A 19,290-nucleotide genomic window follows, 5' to 3' on the forward strand; every position below is an offset into this window, starting at 1 on the left:
TCAAAGTTTGACAAATAAACCGTTATGTCATCGGCGTACAGAGACAACTTAATTTCATGAGTATTTTTTAATCTTATTCCTTGAATGTTTTCATTTTTTCTTATGTTTATGGCTAGCGTTTCTATAGCTAATATAAAAAGATGTGGAGATAAAGGATCCCCCTGTCGTATTCCTTTTCCTACCGTAAAATATCCAGTTGAGACGTTATTGTTCATCACACAGCTTTCAATATTTTTGTAAAGAACACTGACATAATTGCAAAAATTATTTCCAAAGTTAAAACATTTCAAAACTTCTATCAAAAATTGGTGGTTCAATGAGTCAAATGCTTTTTTAAAATCGAGGCTTAATAAAATACCGCCCAAACGCTTAAGCCTAGTATAGAACATTGTCTCAAGTACTGTTCTCACGGCTTCACCTATGTATCTATTTTTAACAAAAGCTACTTGATCAGGATGAATGATAGATGGTAAAATATTTTTCAGTCTCTGTGCTAAGGCTTTGGAGCCGATCTTGATATCAACATTTAAGAGAGTTATGGGCCTATAATTTTCAATAAACATTTTATCCTTCCCCTTTTTTGCTATAAGTGTAATTATGCCTTGCCTCTGTGACGTAGACATCATTCCTCGTTCAAAACTGTAATTAAGAGTATCTACGACCAACGGTCCAAGTTTGCTCCAAAAATGACAATAAAATTCGACGGTTATTCCGTCGTTACCGGGTGATTTGTTCTTAGCCATGGCAAATAAAGAAGAAGTACATTCCGAAAGAGTTAATTCTTTCTCGCATAAGTCACGCTGGTTTGGCGATAACTTGGGTATACAATTTGACTCCAAAAACTTACAGTTATTAAACAATTTGGGGTCTTCTGTTTTGTATAAGTTTGCATAGAAATTCTTAATGTGAGTATTCACTTTCAAAGTATCGGTTAAAATTTCATCCCCTACTTTTAGTCTGTTTATTGTTGATCTTGCCTTGTTGGCCTTTTCCAAGTTTAAAAAGAATTTGCTGTTTTTTTCTCCGTATTCTACCCAGATTGCGCGGGACCGGACTATTATACCATGAGTTATACGGTCCATGTGCACTTCATAATCTAGCTTAGCCTTTTCATATTCGTCAACATATTTTTCACCATCTTTATCCACCAAAATCTGAAGATGTTTTAATTTCACTTCTAACTCCCTTTTCTGCTCTCTTAAAATTTTAGCTCTATTCATACTATATTTCCTTGAGAATAAACGGATGTTATATTTCAGAAATTCCCATCTCATACGTATGTCTTCAAATTGAACTGATTCGGTTATCCAATTGTCTATATTTTCAGACATTTTTACACGAAACTGTTCATCATCTAAAAGACTATTATTGAATTTCCAGTTGATTGACAAAGGTCGTTTCTTTTGTGACAATTCGATAATAAGTATAATTGCAGAATGATCTGAACTCATACCGGGTATAATATCAGTTTTTTGTATGAAATCTTGTAGATTATCAGAAATAAACCAAAAATCAAGTCTACTTTGTATTAACGGATGGCATTGCCGCCAAGTGTAATATTTGCATATTATGCAAACTAGACAAATCTGTTCACGTCGCTCGATCAATATTAATATAAATAATAATATTCCATCATTCAAATCAATTTCATTTGGATATCTTATTTTTTCAAAACCGATATTGATTATATGTTTTTTTCGAGTTTGCAACTACATATTTGCATAATATTGTGCAAATTATGCAAATTTAATCCAGACAAAAAAATTTATCATGTCTACCTTGACACTGATTTTGATATCGTAAATTTGCATTCTGAAATCATTTAAAATGGACAACTATATTTCAATTTTGTGAGGAAAATTTAAATCCTCCCCTGCAATAAAGGATAAGTTTGAATTTTTCAAAATATATTCAGACCTAAAAGGGACATTATTAGCTTTGTTTTGTAATCATGATACGTACGTGTCTCGCTAAAAATAATGTGAGCGTGAAGCGCGAGCTGAAATTTTTGTAAATATTGACCCCAAACAGGGTAATTATAAGGACTATATTTTAGGAATCCATTAAAAGTATACATAATTTACCATAGTCACCTAAAGCTAGTGCCAAGTGCTTGCTGATTTTGTTACAATGCCATCTAAAAACATGAAAAAAAATGTAGTCATAGTAATCATGATTAACATACGCACCTCACTAATCAAATATTGCGAGCGCAAAGCGCGAGCTATTAATTTAGGAAATTCAGACCTGAAGAGGGGCATTTCAAGGTTTGTCGAAATTCACGAAGACCATACGTATTTCACTAACTAAATGATGCGAGCGCGAAGCGCGACCTGAAATTTGTGGATATAGTAACCCCAAACAGGTTTGTTTTAAAGGACTATTTTTTAAAGAAATCCATTGAGAGTATTCCCATCTCACCAAAGTAATATAATGTGAGTGCCAAGCACTTGCTGATTTTGTTAGAATTACATCTAAGCACATGAAACAATTGTAGTTATTGTAATCATGATCATCATACGCATCTCTCTAATCAAGTATTGCAAACGCGAAGCGCGAGCTTAAAATTTAGGAAATTCAGACGTGAAGAGGGCATTCTAAGGTTTGTCGAAATTGGGATCAGGACAACTACCCCCCGGACAATTACCCCCTGAGGACAATTACCCCCGAGGACAATTACCCCCCGGGCAATTATCCCCCGGACAATTACCCCCCGGACAAATACCCCCAGACAAATACCCCCCGGACAATTACCCCCGGACAAATACCCCCGGACAATTACCCCCGGACAATTACCCCCCAGACAATTACCCCCGGACAATTACCCCCGGACAATTACCCCCGATCAATTACCCCCGATCAATTACCCCCTGGACAATTACCCCCGGACAATTACCCCCAGAAAATCCCACCTTCTCTCCAGCATCAAGGTTACAATTAAGCGGGACCTATTGTAAGTTTTGGTCGGTGTCACAGGTTTTCAAAATATTTCATATTTGATCTTACGTTAATAACTTTTTACTTTTCTCTTTCTCTTTTATATTGGTCTTTCTCCTGTTCTCTCACTTTCTTCTTTTTTCCTTTTTTGTTTAGCGGCGCCTTGACTGCATCATGAAAGGGGGGGGGGGGGGGGTTCTACCTGAAACCTCTCGTTTGGCTATGCATATATACATCAGATATTATGTAAAATGGCCCTCATACTAAGTTTTCATAGAAAGATTCAACACGATTAGTCATAATAATCATAAATGCTGAATATTTCTGATTCCAACTGATCTGATTTTTAAAAATATTTATTTTGGGTTTAATTTCAGGAAAGAAATCAGGCAAATCAGGGGCGTAGATAGCGGGGGGATGGGGGGATGCATCCCCCCAGAATTTTAGGTGGGGGATGGTGTGTACAATCATCCCCCCAGGTTTCTGTGGGGGAAGAAGCAAAACTATACAGTAATAAAGCAATGAATGCTAGTTAAAATCAATCAATAATAATAGCAGTAATAATCATAACGTACAGCAATGACAAACATGATCAAAATTTGACTTTTATTCAGAGTCAATCATCTTATATGCATTTACAACTTGCAAGTTTTAAGTAATAACAACTGTCTTGCGTCGTCATATACATTTAAGGATCGTTATTCAGAGTTTCACCAAGTACATTTCCTTATAATAATTATGTATTTGCAAATGAGATAAGTTCAAAATATTTCATTACAGATTTAAGAAAGTGTCGCTTAATCACCCAGCAATTGCTTTCATAACACATTGACACTGTTCAAACGAATTAATAAGAAATTACCTATACACATACACTGACCCTTTTCCCTGCTGGCCATGTCCTTAACCCCTACTTTGCAAAGGAAAGGTGAAAATTTTCAGTCTCTAAGGAGCGAATTAGTAAATGAATGATTTTGGAATGAAAGTGCAAATTTTGGATGGCCTCAGTGATATCCGAGTTTTTTTTTTCACTCAATATTTTTGGCGCAATGTATTTTGGAATTACTTATACCAGTGATTTCTGTACGTGCGCAGTCTTCTAGGTTTGAAGGTTATAAACTGTTACATTTCCTTACCTATGTTTTTATCATAATCATCATAACAAGGTACATAATAAGAAATGAATCGAAATTATAACAAGTTACTATCTATACAGTTTACTTCCGACAAACCGGTGAGGTTTATTTCATTTCCATACTTAATTCAATCAAGCCTTTGTAATCATGGTAATTTTAAACAGAGTGTGCTTATCATTTTAGTGTCCGCATATCTGCACGTGGATAAGAAATATAATGTTGAGCTTTTTTTATTTTACCCCTATTACTATAATTGTAATTGATATTTTTTAGTTATTTGGCTGTTTATTTGTTTATTCCTTTAGTTGTTGATTCATTCGTTTGATCATTAACAATATCGCTACTTTTAAAAGAGTATACTACTATACTAGTAAAATAAGGAATACTAGTTATTCTAGATCATGTTTAGCAGGACTGTCATGACCAAGATGATAACTAGACATCCGACAAATGACATTTCTCTTATGATCATCTTTACTCATTGTCATTAATCAAACAAAAGATTACTGCCATGAAAAATGTGCAAGGAAGTTTGTTTAATACTGGATGCCCTGTTTAGTGCTGAAAGCAAAGTGATTAAAAGACACACGAGATAATCCATGAGGCAGATCGTGTTATTTTGTTATCTTTAACTCGTCTGCTTTGGCCCATGATATTTTGTTTTTATCGAGTACGTTATCTCCTTCATTCTTTATATTTATATATTAATTATATATATATATATATATATATATATATATATATATATATATATATATATATATATATATATATATATATATATATATCTATATATATATATCTATATATAAATGTATAATATATATATATATATATATATATTATATTTATATATAGATATAGAGGAAAAATGACTACGAAGTGGTCGTTGCTCCTTGCTTCTCCATTTAAGCAAGCTTTCGATCAATGCATGATCTTCCTCAGGACTATAAATATATAAACATAGTACAAATACGTAGATGTAGCTTAGATATATATATATTATATATATATATATATATATATATATATATATATAAAGTATGACCCAGCTAGGGATCACCCCCCGCCCCAGGTCTAAGGACCTGTCTACGCCACTGAGACAAATAGATAAAACGTAAAAAAAGACACCTTCATAGGTAGAAATATCGATAACGCAACTATCAACACTAACACTGTCAAGTAGGACCTATAAACCTGTTATTTCAAAACAATTCAACTAACAAGTAGCTAAGAATTATGAAACAATCGGTGCACATTCCAGAATAATAATAATTATGCTTGCTTATATAGCACTTAACACTTACTTTGTCAGAAGTCTCCAAGTGCTCTACAATATATGCAGCATAATTACCCTGGCTTTAGCAGTGCAGCTGTTACGCGCGCTGCGTTTCAAGGAATAAATTCCTGCCAGGTACCCATTTACCTCACCTGGGTTGAGTGCAGCACATGTGGCTTTATGACTTAATACAGTAAGCTTAAAAAAATATGCAAAGATAATAACACACACAAGAACACCTTGTAATTTTACCATTTAGGCCCTAAATGGTAAAATTACAAGGTGTTTTTGTGTGTACTATTCTTGGGTGAAGCAATTAAACATTAAAGAAGGAAATTAATAACTAAAATTACGAAATTGTAAACATTATGACATAATCAAATACAGTGTTTTTTCTATACAAATTGACAATCATAGCAGTATACAAAAAAGACTGTTTGTAAGAATTTATGAAAAAGTAGGCCTATGCAAATCATATAATGCGACCGAGCAGCGTGAGCTGAAAATATTAATAGTTAGACCATAAAACGGACATTTTACAGAGCACTTGAAAAATCAATTTGTAAATTTAAAAATAATAAAGCTCGATATTCGATGAAATACGTTTTCTATATTGACTTTAAAACTTGATATTTAAAGCTCCATATCAGCTTATATTGAGCAAGATATGAATCTCATCGAAAAGGCAATGCGAGCGGGAAGCGTGAGCGAAAATTTTATAAAGTGACATGAAAAGAAAGTCTTCCCTTCACATTATATTATTCAATCCTGTTCTTCCTTTCATTTTCCTCTTCTTTTTCTTCTACCTTTCCCCCTTTTTTTCTTTCTCCCCCTTTTTTGCTCCGTCAATTTTTTTCGGGGGCAAACCAAGTCTCAGGGAGGGGCACGTACCCCTCTGGCCCCCATACTACGCCACTGCGAAGATTGCCAAACGAATGATCTTATGCTATGGTGACATACAAATTATGATCGAATTCTGGGTTTCATAAAGATTTCTAGATGGTCGGGGCGAATCAAGCTCTTGCCAATGGGGGGGGGGGCGAAATTTTTTGTCACCCATATTTACCCAGATCGGCCGCTCAAAGTTGATTTTAATTTGTTTTTTTGAAGGGGTTGTCCCTGTGGAGTAATGGGCCGAAACTTTGGAGGGGGCTCAATACAGCGTATCATGTAAAACTTAAGAAGTTTTGAGCGAAGCGAGCGAGCAAAAATTTCAACAAAAATCAAAGTTTTTGATAGATTTTGACATAACATTTTTCGAAAATGATAGGCCTATTTTTCACTCTCATCTCTTTGCTTTTCTCTGTTTTTCTTGGTCGTGAAAAATAAGGGCGGTGAGGGTGGGGGGGGGGGGGGGTCAAAACGCCGATGTCGTATTAGTCATTTCTACGCTTTATTCTTATAAAACAACATAAAAAGTGTAATTATCTTATAAGCCCTATTTAAATAGTGCGAGCGCGAAATACTCAAAATCTCTTTCGTACTTTGTAGTTGATAAAATATTACATTTAGTTAATTCATTGTTCATCGTAAGCGGTTATGGCCTGATGGGAAAAGCGCAGTACAAATAAAAAGTAATAATAAATAATAATAATATATATTTTCACCTGAAAATTTACGATTCTGGGCAATGTTTGTGAAGCTGAACAAGATGCGTATGTAACTATATAGATAATTACTGCGAGCGCTAAGCGCGAGCAGAAACTTTTAATATGGTTTCTGGCTTGATCAAAAAGGGGTCTGTTAAGAATGTTTTGCAGTTAGCCATTAAAACGATACGTATATCAACTATTAACTAATGTGAGCGCGAAGCGCGAGCTGAATTTCTGGTGAAATTCTGACCTAAAAAGAAGGACATTTTAGCACTTTTTGTAATCATTAACAGTATAGATATAAAACCAAACAATTGATGCGAACGCCAAGCGCGATTAGAAAAAGATGAGATTTCAGACCTAAAAATGGGACACTTTAATCATGTCTTGTAAATCATGAAAAAGGATGGGTAATTTTTTTTTTTCCTACATTAATTATGCGAGCGCAAAGCGCGATCTGATCTGAAACTAGACAATTTTAGCACGTTTTGAATAAAGATGAAGCTGCATATTCCAATGTAGTGCGCGTGTTTTAGAATCTGGGCATTCTGATATATTTATCACGGAAATTAATCATGCGAGCGCGAAGCGCGAGCGGAAAATACTTGATATTCTGGTATGAAAATGGTGAAGTGGATGTGGAAAGCACTTAATAAAATGATGCGAGCGTGAAGCGCAAGCTGATATCTTCATTAGTATTTTGACCTAGGACCTGGACATTCTAGGTCTAAGGACATTTTGTCATCATATGAAACTGGTAACATCTTTCTTATTCCTCTTCCTAAGCGCGATATGAAACATATGAAACTGTGATATTGTCGATATTCTTTTCTGAAAAGGAACAATTTATTCATTAAGAATTCATGAAAATTTTATTATCATATTTATTAATGTAATAAGCCTAATGAGTGAGTGAAATGTCTTGACACTGAGGCCTGAAAACTGGATATTTTAAGCACTTTTCTAATCATGAATAGTATTAGTGAGTTGATATATTTTTAACAAAAATGCGAGCGCAAATCGTGCGACGAAATTTTTGGTAAACTGTCATAAAAGGGGGTTTTAAGTAGTTTGTTATATAATTTGGCAAATGAAATTATGCGAGCGCATAGCGCATGCAAGCTGCAAGTTACATTCACACCATAAAACGGACATTAAAAAGATCACTTAAAAAATCAAATTGTAAATAAAAAAAATGAATAATGTCCGAGCTGATATATGCTTTGTATATCGACTCCAAAACTTATTTTTTAAGCTACATATCAGCCTCATCAAACAGGCTATGTAAGCGCGACGCAAGTGCAAAATATATTTTTTAATCATTTTTCAAGTCTTCCCCTGACCTTTTTTTTTCACTCGTCTCCCTCATCTGATTTTACCTCTTCTTTTCCCTCCTTTCTTTCCCAATCTTTTTTTTTCTTTCTTTCCCCCTTTTTCTTCATCTTTTTGCTCCGCCAATAGGGGGCAGGCCCCTCAGCCCCCTGGATCCCTGACTCTGTGCACTCCCTTTGTCTAGGGGGTTATTGTCCTGGGGGTAATTGTACGGGGGGTAGTCGTCCGGTGGGTAATTGTCCGGGGGGTAATTGTCCGGGAGGTAGTTGTCCAGGGGGTAATTGTTCGGGGGGGGGGGGGTAATTGTCCAGGGGGTAGTTGTCCGGGGGTAATTGTCCGGGGGTAGTTGTCCGGGGGGTAATTGTCCGGGGTAGTTGTCCGGGGGTAGTTGTCCGAGGGGTAGTTGTCCGGGGGGTAATTGTCCGGGGGTAATTGTCCTCGGGGGGTAATTGTCCGGGGGTAATTGTCTTGGGGGTAATTGTCCTAGAACCGTCGAAATTCACGAAGACCATACATGTACGTATTTCACTAACCAAATGATGCGAGCGCGAAGCGGGAACTGAAACTTTTTTATATTCAGATCAGAAAAAGGGACACTTTAAGGACTTGATATCTCATCAATCCACTTTGGTGAACGTAAGAACGGACAGGAAATATATATTAAGACCTCAAAATGGAGCAGTCACTTTAGGTAGTCATGAAAAAGAAGCATATGTCACAATATAAAGCAATATATTTGGTGTACTGTATATTGACTTGAAAACGAGAGGTTTTAGTACAACAGGATTATATATCTCGTTAAACAGACAATGCAAGCACCAGGAACAATGAAAACATAGGCCCTGAGCAAATTATGTTTCATAAAGTTATGAAAAAATGCTTCGTACATGTATGTGAAAAAAACTTTGCATAGTATAATACAATATAACATTTTAGTAAACAATAATTAATTCTTCCTCACTAAGTATCTCTTCCTTTCTCTCTCTTTTTCTCACTCCCCCATTTTTTGCCAGCCGATGGGGAGAGGGGGGGGGGTGCCCCCATGCCTCCCGTAGTTACACCACTGGCACGGAGGCATTGTCTTATTTGAAGTCATATCTCAAATGCTTCATATTTTAAGAGAATTAACAACACTTTTCAGTTACAATTCTCTTCTTGTCACTATAAACCAATAACATAAGGGTAGTCGGTAAATGTCATAACTTCTGGATATTATATTCTCTACAGTACACAATGTAACATCGACACGCTTTGGTAACACGGTATGAATAGTTGAAAACATCATGTGGATGGTGGCAACAATGCACCGATGAACTGCATGATTCTGCTATTCTGAGAGATGTATTTCTTTCGCATTTACGAAAAAAGGGATTCACAACGTTAAAATACACAGAGCGGTTCACACATTCAGAAGATTCACTTCATTTTCAACATTCATCTCTCAAGGAACGACGCGAAGACAGCTTAAATTAACCTGCATACAATGGCAAATAATGAAGTTCTAGATTCTTAATAAAGGCTCATTTTGCAGCTATATATAAAAGAGATGATTCAGGCTGAACAGCAGCAGGACCAGTAATTTGGCACTATGGATGACGTGTTTAAAAAATTACAAAAAGCGGTATCGAAGGGAAAGATTAAAGAGGTAAAACAACTGATCAAACATGGTGCCAACATAAACGAGGCAGACCAAGATGGATACACGTGTTTACATATTGCAGTAGAGAACGACCAAAGGGATATTATTCAGTATCTCATCAAACATGGAGCTGATGTCGAAAAGACTACCTCAGAGGGGCAAACACCCTTACATCTCGCTGCCTCACAGGGACTTCTTAAGGTAATGAAAATAGTTGCCACTCATGGAGCTGACATGAATAAAGGGGATGACTGTGGCTGGACTGCATTACACTATGCAGCTCTGAATGGTCATCTTGATGTCATTAAACAACTCATCATTCAAGGAGCTGAAGTGAATAGAGAGAAAAACGATGGTTTGACTGCATTATGCATTGCAGCTCAGAATGGTCATCTTGATGTCACCGAATATCTCATCAGTCAAGGAGCTGATGTAAATAAAGGGATTAATAATGGTAGTACTGCATTATACATTGCAGCTCAGAATGGTCATCTTGATGTCACCAAACATCTCATCAGTCAAGGAGCTGATGTGAATAAAGGGAATTATAATGGTAGTACTGCATTATACATTGCAGCTCAGAATGGTCATCTTGATGTCACCAAACATCTCATCAGTCACGGAGCTGATGTGAATAAAAGGAATTATAATGGTAGTACTGCATTATACATTGCAGCTCAGAATGGTCATCTTGATGTCACCAAACATCTCATCAGTCAAGGAGCTGAAGTGAATAGAGAGGAGAAAGATGGTAGTACTGCATTACACATTGCATCTCAGAATGGTCACCTTGATGTCACCAAACATCTCATCAGTCAAGGAGCTGATGTGAATAAAGGGAATTATAATGGTTGTACTGCATTATACATTGCAGCTCAGAATGGTCATCTTGATGTCACCAAACATCTCATCAGTCAAGGAGCTGATGTGAATAAAGGGAATTATAATGGTAGTACTGCATTATACATTGCAGCTCAGAATGGTCATCTTGATGTCACAAAACATCTCATCAGTCAAGGAGCTGAAGTAAATAGAGAGGAAAAAGATGGTTGGACTGCATTACACATTGCATCTCAGAATGGTCATCTTGATGTCACCAAACATCTCATCAGTCACGGAGCTGATGTGAATAAAGGGAATTATAATGGTTGTACTGCATTATACATTGCAGCTCAGAATGGTCATCTTGATGTCACCAAACATCTCATCAGTCAAGGAGCTGAAGTAAATAGAGAGGAAAAAGATGGTTGGACTGCATTACACATTGCATCTCAGAATGGTCATCTTGATGTCACCAAACATCTCATCAGTCAAGGAGCTGAAGTAAATAGAGAGGAAAAAGATGGTTGGACTGCATTACACATTGCATCTCAGAATGGTCATCTTGATGTCACCAAACATCTCATCAGTCAAGGAGCTGATGTGAATAAAGGGAATTATAATGGTAGTACTGCATTATACATTGCAGCTCAGAATGGTCATCTTGATGTCACCAAACATCTCATCAGTCAAGGAGCTGAAGTGAATAGAGAGGAGAAAGATGGTTGGACTGCATTACACATTGCATCTCAGAATGGTCACCTTGATGTCACCAAACATCTCATCAGTCACGGAGCTGATGTGAATAAAGGGAATTATAATGGTTGTACTGCATTATACATTGCAGCTCAGAATGGTCATCTTGATGTCACCAAACATCTCATCAGTCAAGGAGCTGAAGTGAATAGAGAGGAGAAAGATGGTTGGACTGCATTACACATTGCATCTCAGAATGGTCACCTTGATGTCACCAAACATCTCATCAGTCACGGAGCTGATGTGAATAAAGGGAATTATAATGGTTGTACTGCATTATACATTGCAGCTCAGAATGGTCATCTTGATGTCACAAAACATCTCATCAGTCAAGGAGCTGAAGTAAATAGAGAGGAAAAAGATGGTTGGACTGCATTACACATTGCATCTCAGAATGGTCATCTTGATGTCACCAAACAACTCATCAGTCAAGGAGCTGAAGTAAATAGAGAGGAAAAAGATGGTTTGACTGCATTACACATTGCATCTCAGAATGGTCATCTTGATGTCACCAAACATCTCATCAGTCACGGAGCTGATGTGAATAAAGGGAATTATAATGGTTGTACTGCATTATACATTGCAGCTCAGAATGGTCATCTTGATGTCACCAAACATCTCATCAGTCAAGGAGCTGAAGTAAATAGAGAGGAAAAAGATGGTTGGACTGCATTACACATTGCATCTCAGAATGGTCATCTTGATGTCACCAAACATCTCATCAGTCAAGGAGCTGAAGTAAATAGAGAGGAAAAAGATGGTTGGACTGCATTACACATTGCATCTCAGAATGGTCATCTTGATGTCACCAAACATCTCATCAGTCAAGGAGCTGAAGTAAATAGAGAGGAAAAAGATGGTTTGACTGCATTACACATTGCATCTCAGAATGGTCATCTTGATGTCACCAAACATCTCATCAGTCAAAGAGCTGAAGTGAGGAGAGAGGAAAAAGATGGTTGGACTGCATTACACATTGCAGCTCAGAATGGTCATCTTGATGTCATTAAACAACTCATCAGTCAAGGAGCTGAAGTGAATAGAGAGGAAAACGATGGTTTGACTGCATTACACATTGCATCTCAGAATGGTCATCTTGATGTCACCAAACATCTCATCAGTCAAGGAGCTGAAGTAAATAGAGAGGAAAAAGATGGTTGGACTGCATTACACATTGCATCTCAGAATGGTCATCTTGATGTCACCAAACATCTCATCAGTCAAAGAGCTGAAGTGAGGAGAGAGGAAAAAGATGGTTGGACTGCATTACACATTGCAGCTCAGAATGGTCATCTTGATGTCATTAAACAACTCATCAGTCAAGGAGCTGAAGTGAATAGAGAGGAAAACGATGGTTTGACTGCATTACACATTGCAGCTCAGAATGGTCATCTTGATGTCACCGAACATCTCATCAGTCAAGGAGCTGATGTAAATAAAGGGATTAATAATGGTAGTACTGCATTATACATTGCAGCTCAGAATGGTCATCTTGATGTCACCAAACAACTCATCAGTCAAGGAGCTGAAGTAAATAGAGAGGAAAAAGATGGTAGTACTGCATTACACATTGCAGCTCAGAATGGTCATCTTGATGTCAATAAACATCTTATCAGTCAAGGAGCTGATGTGAATAGACAGGAAAAAGATGGTAGTACTGTATTACACATTGCAGCTCAGAATGGTCATCTTGATGTCACCAAACATCTCATTAGTCAAGGAGCTGATGTGAATAAAGGGAATTATAATGGTAGTACTGCATTATACATTGCAGCTCAGAATGGTCATCTTGATGTCACCAAACATCTCATCAGTCAAGGAGCTGAAGTAAATAGAGAGCAAAAAGATGGTTGGACTGCATTACACATTGCATCTCAGAATGGTCATCTTGATGTCACCAAACATCTCATCAGTCAAAGAGCTGATGTGAATAGAGAGCAAAAAGATGGTAGTACTGCATTATACATTGCAGCTCAGAATGGTCATCTTGATGTCACCAAACATCTCATCAGTCAAGGAGCTGAAGTAAATAGAGAGCAAAAAGATGGTTGGACTGCATTACACATTGCATCTCAGAATGGTCATCTTGATGTCACCAAACATCTCATCAGTCAAAGAGCTGATATGAATAGAGAGGAAAAAGATGGTTGGACTGCATTATACATTGCAGCTCAGAATGGTCATCTTGATGTCACCAAACATCTCATCAGTCAAGGAGCTGAAGTAAATAGAGAGGAAAAAGATGGTTGGACTGCATTACACATTGCATCTCAGAATGGTCATCTTGATGTCACCAAACATCTCATCAGTCAAGGAGCTGATGTGAATAAAGGGAATTATAATGGTAGTACTGCATTATACATTGCAGCTCAGAATGGTCATCTTGATGTCATCAAACATCTCATCAGTCAAGGAGCTGAAGTGAATAGAGAGGAAAAAGATGGTAGTACTGCATTATACATTGCAGCTCAGAATGGTCATCTTGATGTCACCAAACAACTCATCAGTCAAGGAGCTGAAGTAAATAGAGAGGAAAAAGATGGTAGTACTGCATTACACATTGCAGCTCAGAATGGTCATCTTGATGTCAATAAACATCTTATCAGTCAAGGAGCTGATGTGAATAGACAGGAAAAAGATGGTAGTACTGTATTACACATTGCAGCTCAGAATGGTCATCTTGATGTCACCAAACATCTCATTAGTCAAGGAGCTGATGTGAATAAAGGGAATTATAATGGTAGTACTGCATTATACATTGCAGCTCAGAATGGTCATCTTGATGTCACCAAACATCTCATCAGTCAAGGAGCTGAAGTAAATAGAGAGCAAAAAGATGGTTGGACTGCATTACACATTGCATCTCAGAATGGTCATCTTGATGTCACCAAACATCTCATCAGTCAAAGAGCTGATATGAATAGAGAGGAAAAAGATGGTTGGACTGCATTATACATTGCAGCTCAGAATGGTCATCTTGATGTCACCAAACATCTCATCAGTCAAGGAGCTGAAGTAAATAGAGAGGAAAAAGATGGTTGGACTGCATTACACATTGCATCTCAGAATGGTCATCTTGATGTCACCAAACATCTCATCAGTCACGGAGCTGATGTGAATAAAGGGAATTATAATGGTAGTACTGCATTATACATTGCAGCTCAGAATGGTCATCTTGATGTCATCAAACATCTCATCAGTCAAGGAGCTGAAGTGAATAGAGAGGAAAAAGTTGGTTGGACTGCATTATACGTGGCAGCTGATAATGGCCATCTTGATGTCATTAAACATCTCATCAGTCAAGGAGCTGATGTGAATAGACAGGAGAAAGATGGTAGTACTGCATTACACATTGCATCTCAGAATGGTCATCTTGATGTCACCAAACATCTCATCAGTCAAGGAGCTGAAGTGAATAGAGAGCAAACAGATGGTTGGACTGCATTACACATGGCAGCTCGGAATGGTCATCTTGATGTTACCAAACATCTCATCATTCAAGGAGCTGATGTGAACAAAGGGAATGATAATGGTAGCACTGCATTACACATTGCATCTCAGAATGGTCATCTTGATGTCACCAAACATCTCATCAGTCAAGGAGCTGAAGTGAATAGAGAGCAAACAGATGGTTGGACTGCATTACACATGGCAGCTCGGAATGGTCATCTTGATGTTACCAAACATCTCATCATTCAAGGAGCTGATGTGAACAAAGGGAATGATAATGGTATCACTGCATTACACAAAGCAGCTCAGAATGGTCATCTTGATGTCACTAAACATCTTATCAGTCAAAAAGCTGATGTAAACAGAGAGGATAATACTGGTAGGACTGCACTACACTTTCCAGCAGAAAATGGTAATCTTGATATCACTAAACATCTCATCAGCCTGGGAGCTGAAGTGAATAGAGGGGATAGGACAAGTTGTACTCCACTTCACATTGCAGCTTACAATGGCCATTTCGATGTCATCAAACATGTCATCAGTCAAGGAGGTGAAGTGAATAGAGGGAACAATACCGGTTGGACTGCATTACATTATGCAGCTAGGAAGGGGCATGTTGAAGTCGCCACATATCTCATCACCAAAGGAGCTGATATGAGCAAAAGGGAGGTTACAGGTCAGACTGCATTACATTTTGCAGCAGAGAATGGACATATTGATTTCACATCATACCTTATTAGTAAAGGGGTTGAGGTAAATGAAGAGGGGAAGCGTGGTAGAACTGCATTACACCTTACGGTGCAGAATGGGCATTTAGGTGTCATGAAATACCTCATCAATCAAGGAGCTGATGTGAATAAAGGGGATACTACAGCTTGGACTGCTTTACACATTGCTGTTGAGAAAGGCCATCTTGGTGTCACTAAATATCTCATCAGTCATGGTACAGATGTGAATAAAGGTGATAGAACTGATTGGAGTGCATTACACAGTGCAGTCAACAGTGGTCATATTCATGCCATCAAATACCTCGTTAGTCAAGGAGCTAGTTTGAATAAAGTGGATAATACTGGCTGGACTGCATTGCACATCGCTGCTGTGAATGGCTGCCATGATATCACCAAATATCTCATTAGTGAAGGTGCTGAAGTTAATATTCAACATGACACTGGACGAACTGCATTACATTTTGGGTGTGAGAATGGTTATCTAGATATAACTAAATATCTCATCAGTCAAGGAGCTAAAGTGAATAGAGGAGATAAGACTGGTTTGACTTCTTTACATCTTGCAGCTGCGAATGGACACCTTGGTGTTACCATGCATCTTGTTAACCAAAGAGCTGAGGTGAATATAGAAGATAATGATGGTCACACTTCACTGCTGTTTGCTGTCCAGAATAGCCATGTTGAAGTCATTGAATACCTGATAGGCAAAGGAGCTAAAGCCGACAGGGGAATCGCTGATGATTGTGCAAAATTACTCTCTACTGTGCAGGATGGTCGCCCAAATATCGTTCCCGTTTCCTTGGCACCAGGAGCACGTCCTGAACTAGACGGCATCCACGGAACGACCCCCCTAGGACTGTCTTTGCGGTTTGGATATGAACAAATCGCTGGGATTCTAGCCACGTGTTCCCCATCCGAGGTAAGCTCTTTATACTGATAACGTATTCTCTATTTTGATGCATAATAAGCAGTTTAATATTTTGTTTAGCACCTCTAATCACCTGATTTAACCAAACTTACTCCATCGTTTTGATTTTTTAACCAGGATTGAAACAGAACTAGTTCATCAAACACAACAACTAAACATTGAACACAACATTAAAATTCAAACTTAGATTAAAACATCAAACAGATGACAAAAAAATAGGAAACACAAGATAATGATAATAGAATAGTAGAGTTTTCATGCCCTAAATGATTTGAATTTTCAAATAGAAAAGAAATATCATTGAATATTCTATTCATTATTCCATACGGTTAAGAAGACATTTTGAATACGATTTCTGCCCAGGTCATCAACAGTTATTTTCATCATGCGATACAAGAGGGCCATACATTTGTTGTTGAGTATCTAGTCAATCGAGGAGCGGATCTCAATGTCCAGTCAGCAGACGGTCAGATGTGTCTTCATGAAGCAATCAAACTTTGCGACAGGACGGAGAGAAAAGTGCAATATAGTGACACACTAAGAAAGGTGAGTATCATTCAACATTGTCAGCGTACGAAAAAAAAAACCATGTACAAGATGATCAAGCTATACAGTTTCATTATTTAATACGATAATCAACGTTATCTATCATAAACCTTCGCTTTTTTGAGGAACGGATCCCCCCGGGGTATCCATAATTCTTTCTAGAACTTGTAATTGATCTCAACTTTCCAAGCCACGTAACTTGGTTTATGCGGGTGTGTGAGTGTAATTTTTATATACTTATTCATAGATTGATTTTTCTTTGGGAAGGTGCAAGAGTTTTTTCCCCCTTCATCTCTTAATTATGTATGATACCCCAACTAACCCCTCCCGAAAATAACGATTAAGAATTAGATATCGACAAAAAAAATGAAAGAAAAATATTTCAAATGACACAATATATTTTCAAAAAATGTTTCAGTACTCTTTAAAACGAACTCTAGTGTGTTTACTTATTTAAGCTTATATTATGTCTGGTGGCTTGAGCTTGGGGCATATTTCTGGTATGTTTCAGATTTCTGATGAATTTTACGGCGGAGAATTTGCTCCTGAGAAAGCCCTAGTGTTCTATCTCCTTGACAACGGAGCCAAGATAGATGTGGAAGATAAGTCAGGTAAACTCCCAATCCATTATGCCAAGGATGAAGTGGTCAGACAGATGATATTGTCAAGGTAATTTTTCATACTAAAATTCTTATTTGTGAAACCTTATGTACATACATGCATTAAATTATTCTATACACAATTCATATACAAAATCGCAGACCTGAAAATTCCTATAAAAGATTAAAAATATTTTCGACAACTTATTTTATATCAAGTCGTGATGATAAAAAATGGTGAATGATAACGACAATAGAAACAATTATTAGGTTTATCATGTTTTATTGCTTTAAAAAGAGTTTTCACTCTTACTCTATATCAGATAATCTTCATGTTCCAGTGCTAAGACTATGCAACCAAAAAACCATTATACTCCCACTGACCGAGGGGTACCCCTCCCAGAAGAAGGACCCCCACTCTATCAAGAACCTCCATGAGATTCCAATTTCCCCCCCAAAAAACCCCTTTACAATCGCGTTCAGTGGTCGTTTCTTTATATCTAACAAATACAACGACGCGGGTTCTTTGCACTGCTTTTGTTCATCTATTGATACATGTAAGCCCCATCATTTTTAATGATTAAGTAGTGTCAATGAAATTAGACAACGTAAGTTCATACTGAAAGTAGTGAAAACACCCCCTCCCTGCACCCCCCCCCCCCTTTGCAAGCCGTTTTCTGTGCGCAGTATGTGTTTTTTTACGATTCGCGTGCTCACCACCGCCCCTAAAATGAAATCGTTGCAACGCCACTGATTCTAAATTTAGTTACCGGGGATTATTTGCCCCCCCATAACAGGCATAAAATGTAAGAGGGGCGGGAGCAGACAAGGAACAATTTGAAGAAAACTTCGGACCTTCCATGCTTTGTGCGGGAGGGGGAACGCCCCGGGGGGGGGGGACACTCGACCAAAAAGGTTGTAGGGGTGTGCCGCGGGCGAGACATTAAACGGGGGCCTTGGAGCGGGCTCATTAAAAAAGGAGGGTCCTCGGAACGGGCTTCGGAACTAAATGTTTGTGAAAACGGGGGTCCTTGGAACGGATCGCCAGCGTGTGAGTACGTGCAAATGCATCCCTATGGAACGGGCATGCGGGCATGATGCAGCTAGCGCGGCCTCCGCCAGGTGCGCTCGCGGAGAGGCGAGGGTCGGACAGCGCTCTGCGGCCGCTTAATCCCGACCTTTCGTTTGAGTATGCGCACGCTAATTTACAACGGTAGTTAATTTTGGAAGGGACTTTTTGGGCCCGTCATCATGGTCGTAAAACTCTGTCCTGCAATGCTAGATGAGATTTTTTTTTGTGTCGTTTCGCATCTGCGACGGAAACATTCACTATGCGTTTCGTGTGCAAAATTCTTGTTGCTACTATGGTAACAGCAATATATCCGACTGAGGACGACTTTCCAAAGCCACATTTAACTCCTCCTAGAGCTCGAGAGGCCGCCCAGGGGGCCCACTTCAATTGATTAGTGGATACCAGGAGAGACCACGCGTAAAAGGGGACAGAGTGGGCAAGTACGTTACGTATAGGCCTATGTAACGTTATAAGGGT

General features: G+C 38.1%; 2 protein-coding genes across 2 annotated transcripts; both read left to right on the forward strand.

The window, feature by feature from the left end:
* The first annotated feature begins 10,039 nt into the window (after nt 1-10,039).
* On the forward strand, nt 10,040-13,222 carry LOC121421220 (ankyrin repeat domain-containing protein 29-like). The gene is made up of 5 exons (XM_041615881.1): nt 10,040-10,116; nt 10,632-10,908; nt 11,284-11,403; nt 11,686-11,826; nt 13,166-13,222. Exons 1-5 carry the CDS (start codon nt 10,040-10,042, stop codon nt 13,220-13,222), a joined length of 672 nt encoding a protein of 223 aa, XP_041471815.1.
* Nucleotides 13,223-13,381: 159 nt separating this feature from the next.
* LOC121421221 (ankyrin repeat domain-containing protein 50-like) lies at nt 13,382-18,179 on the forward strand. The gene is made up of 6 exons (XM_041615882.1): nt 13,382-13,416; nt 14,097-14,274; nt 14,521-14,824; nt 15,191-16,587; nt 17,654-17,811; nt 18,083-18,179. The coding sequence occupies exons 1-6, from the start codon at nt 13,382-13,384 to the stop codon at nt 18,177-18,179; spliced, it is 2,169 nt and encodes a 722-aa protein (XP_041471816.1).
* The last annotated feature ends 1,111 nt before the right edge of the window (nt 18,180-19,290 follow it).

This window comes from Lytechinus variegatus, chromosome 9 (genome assembly GCF_018143015.1).
Source record: "Lytechinus variegatus isolate NC3 chromosome 9, Lvar_3.0, whole genome shotgun sequence".
NCBI lineage: Eukaryota > Metazoa > Echinodermata > Echinoidea > Temnopleuroida > Toxopneustidae > Lytechinus > Lytechinus variegatus.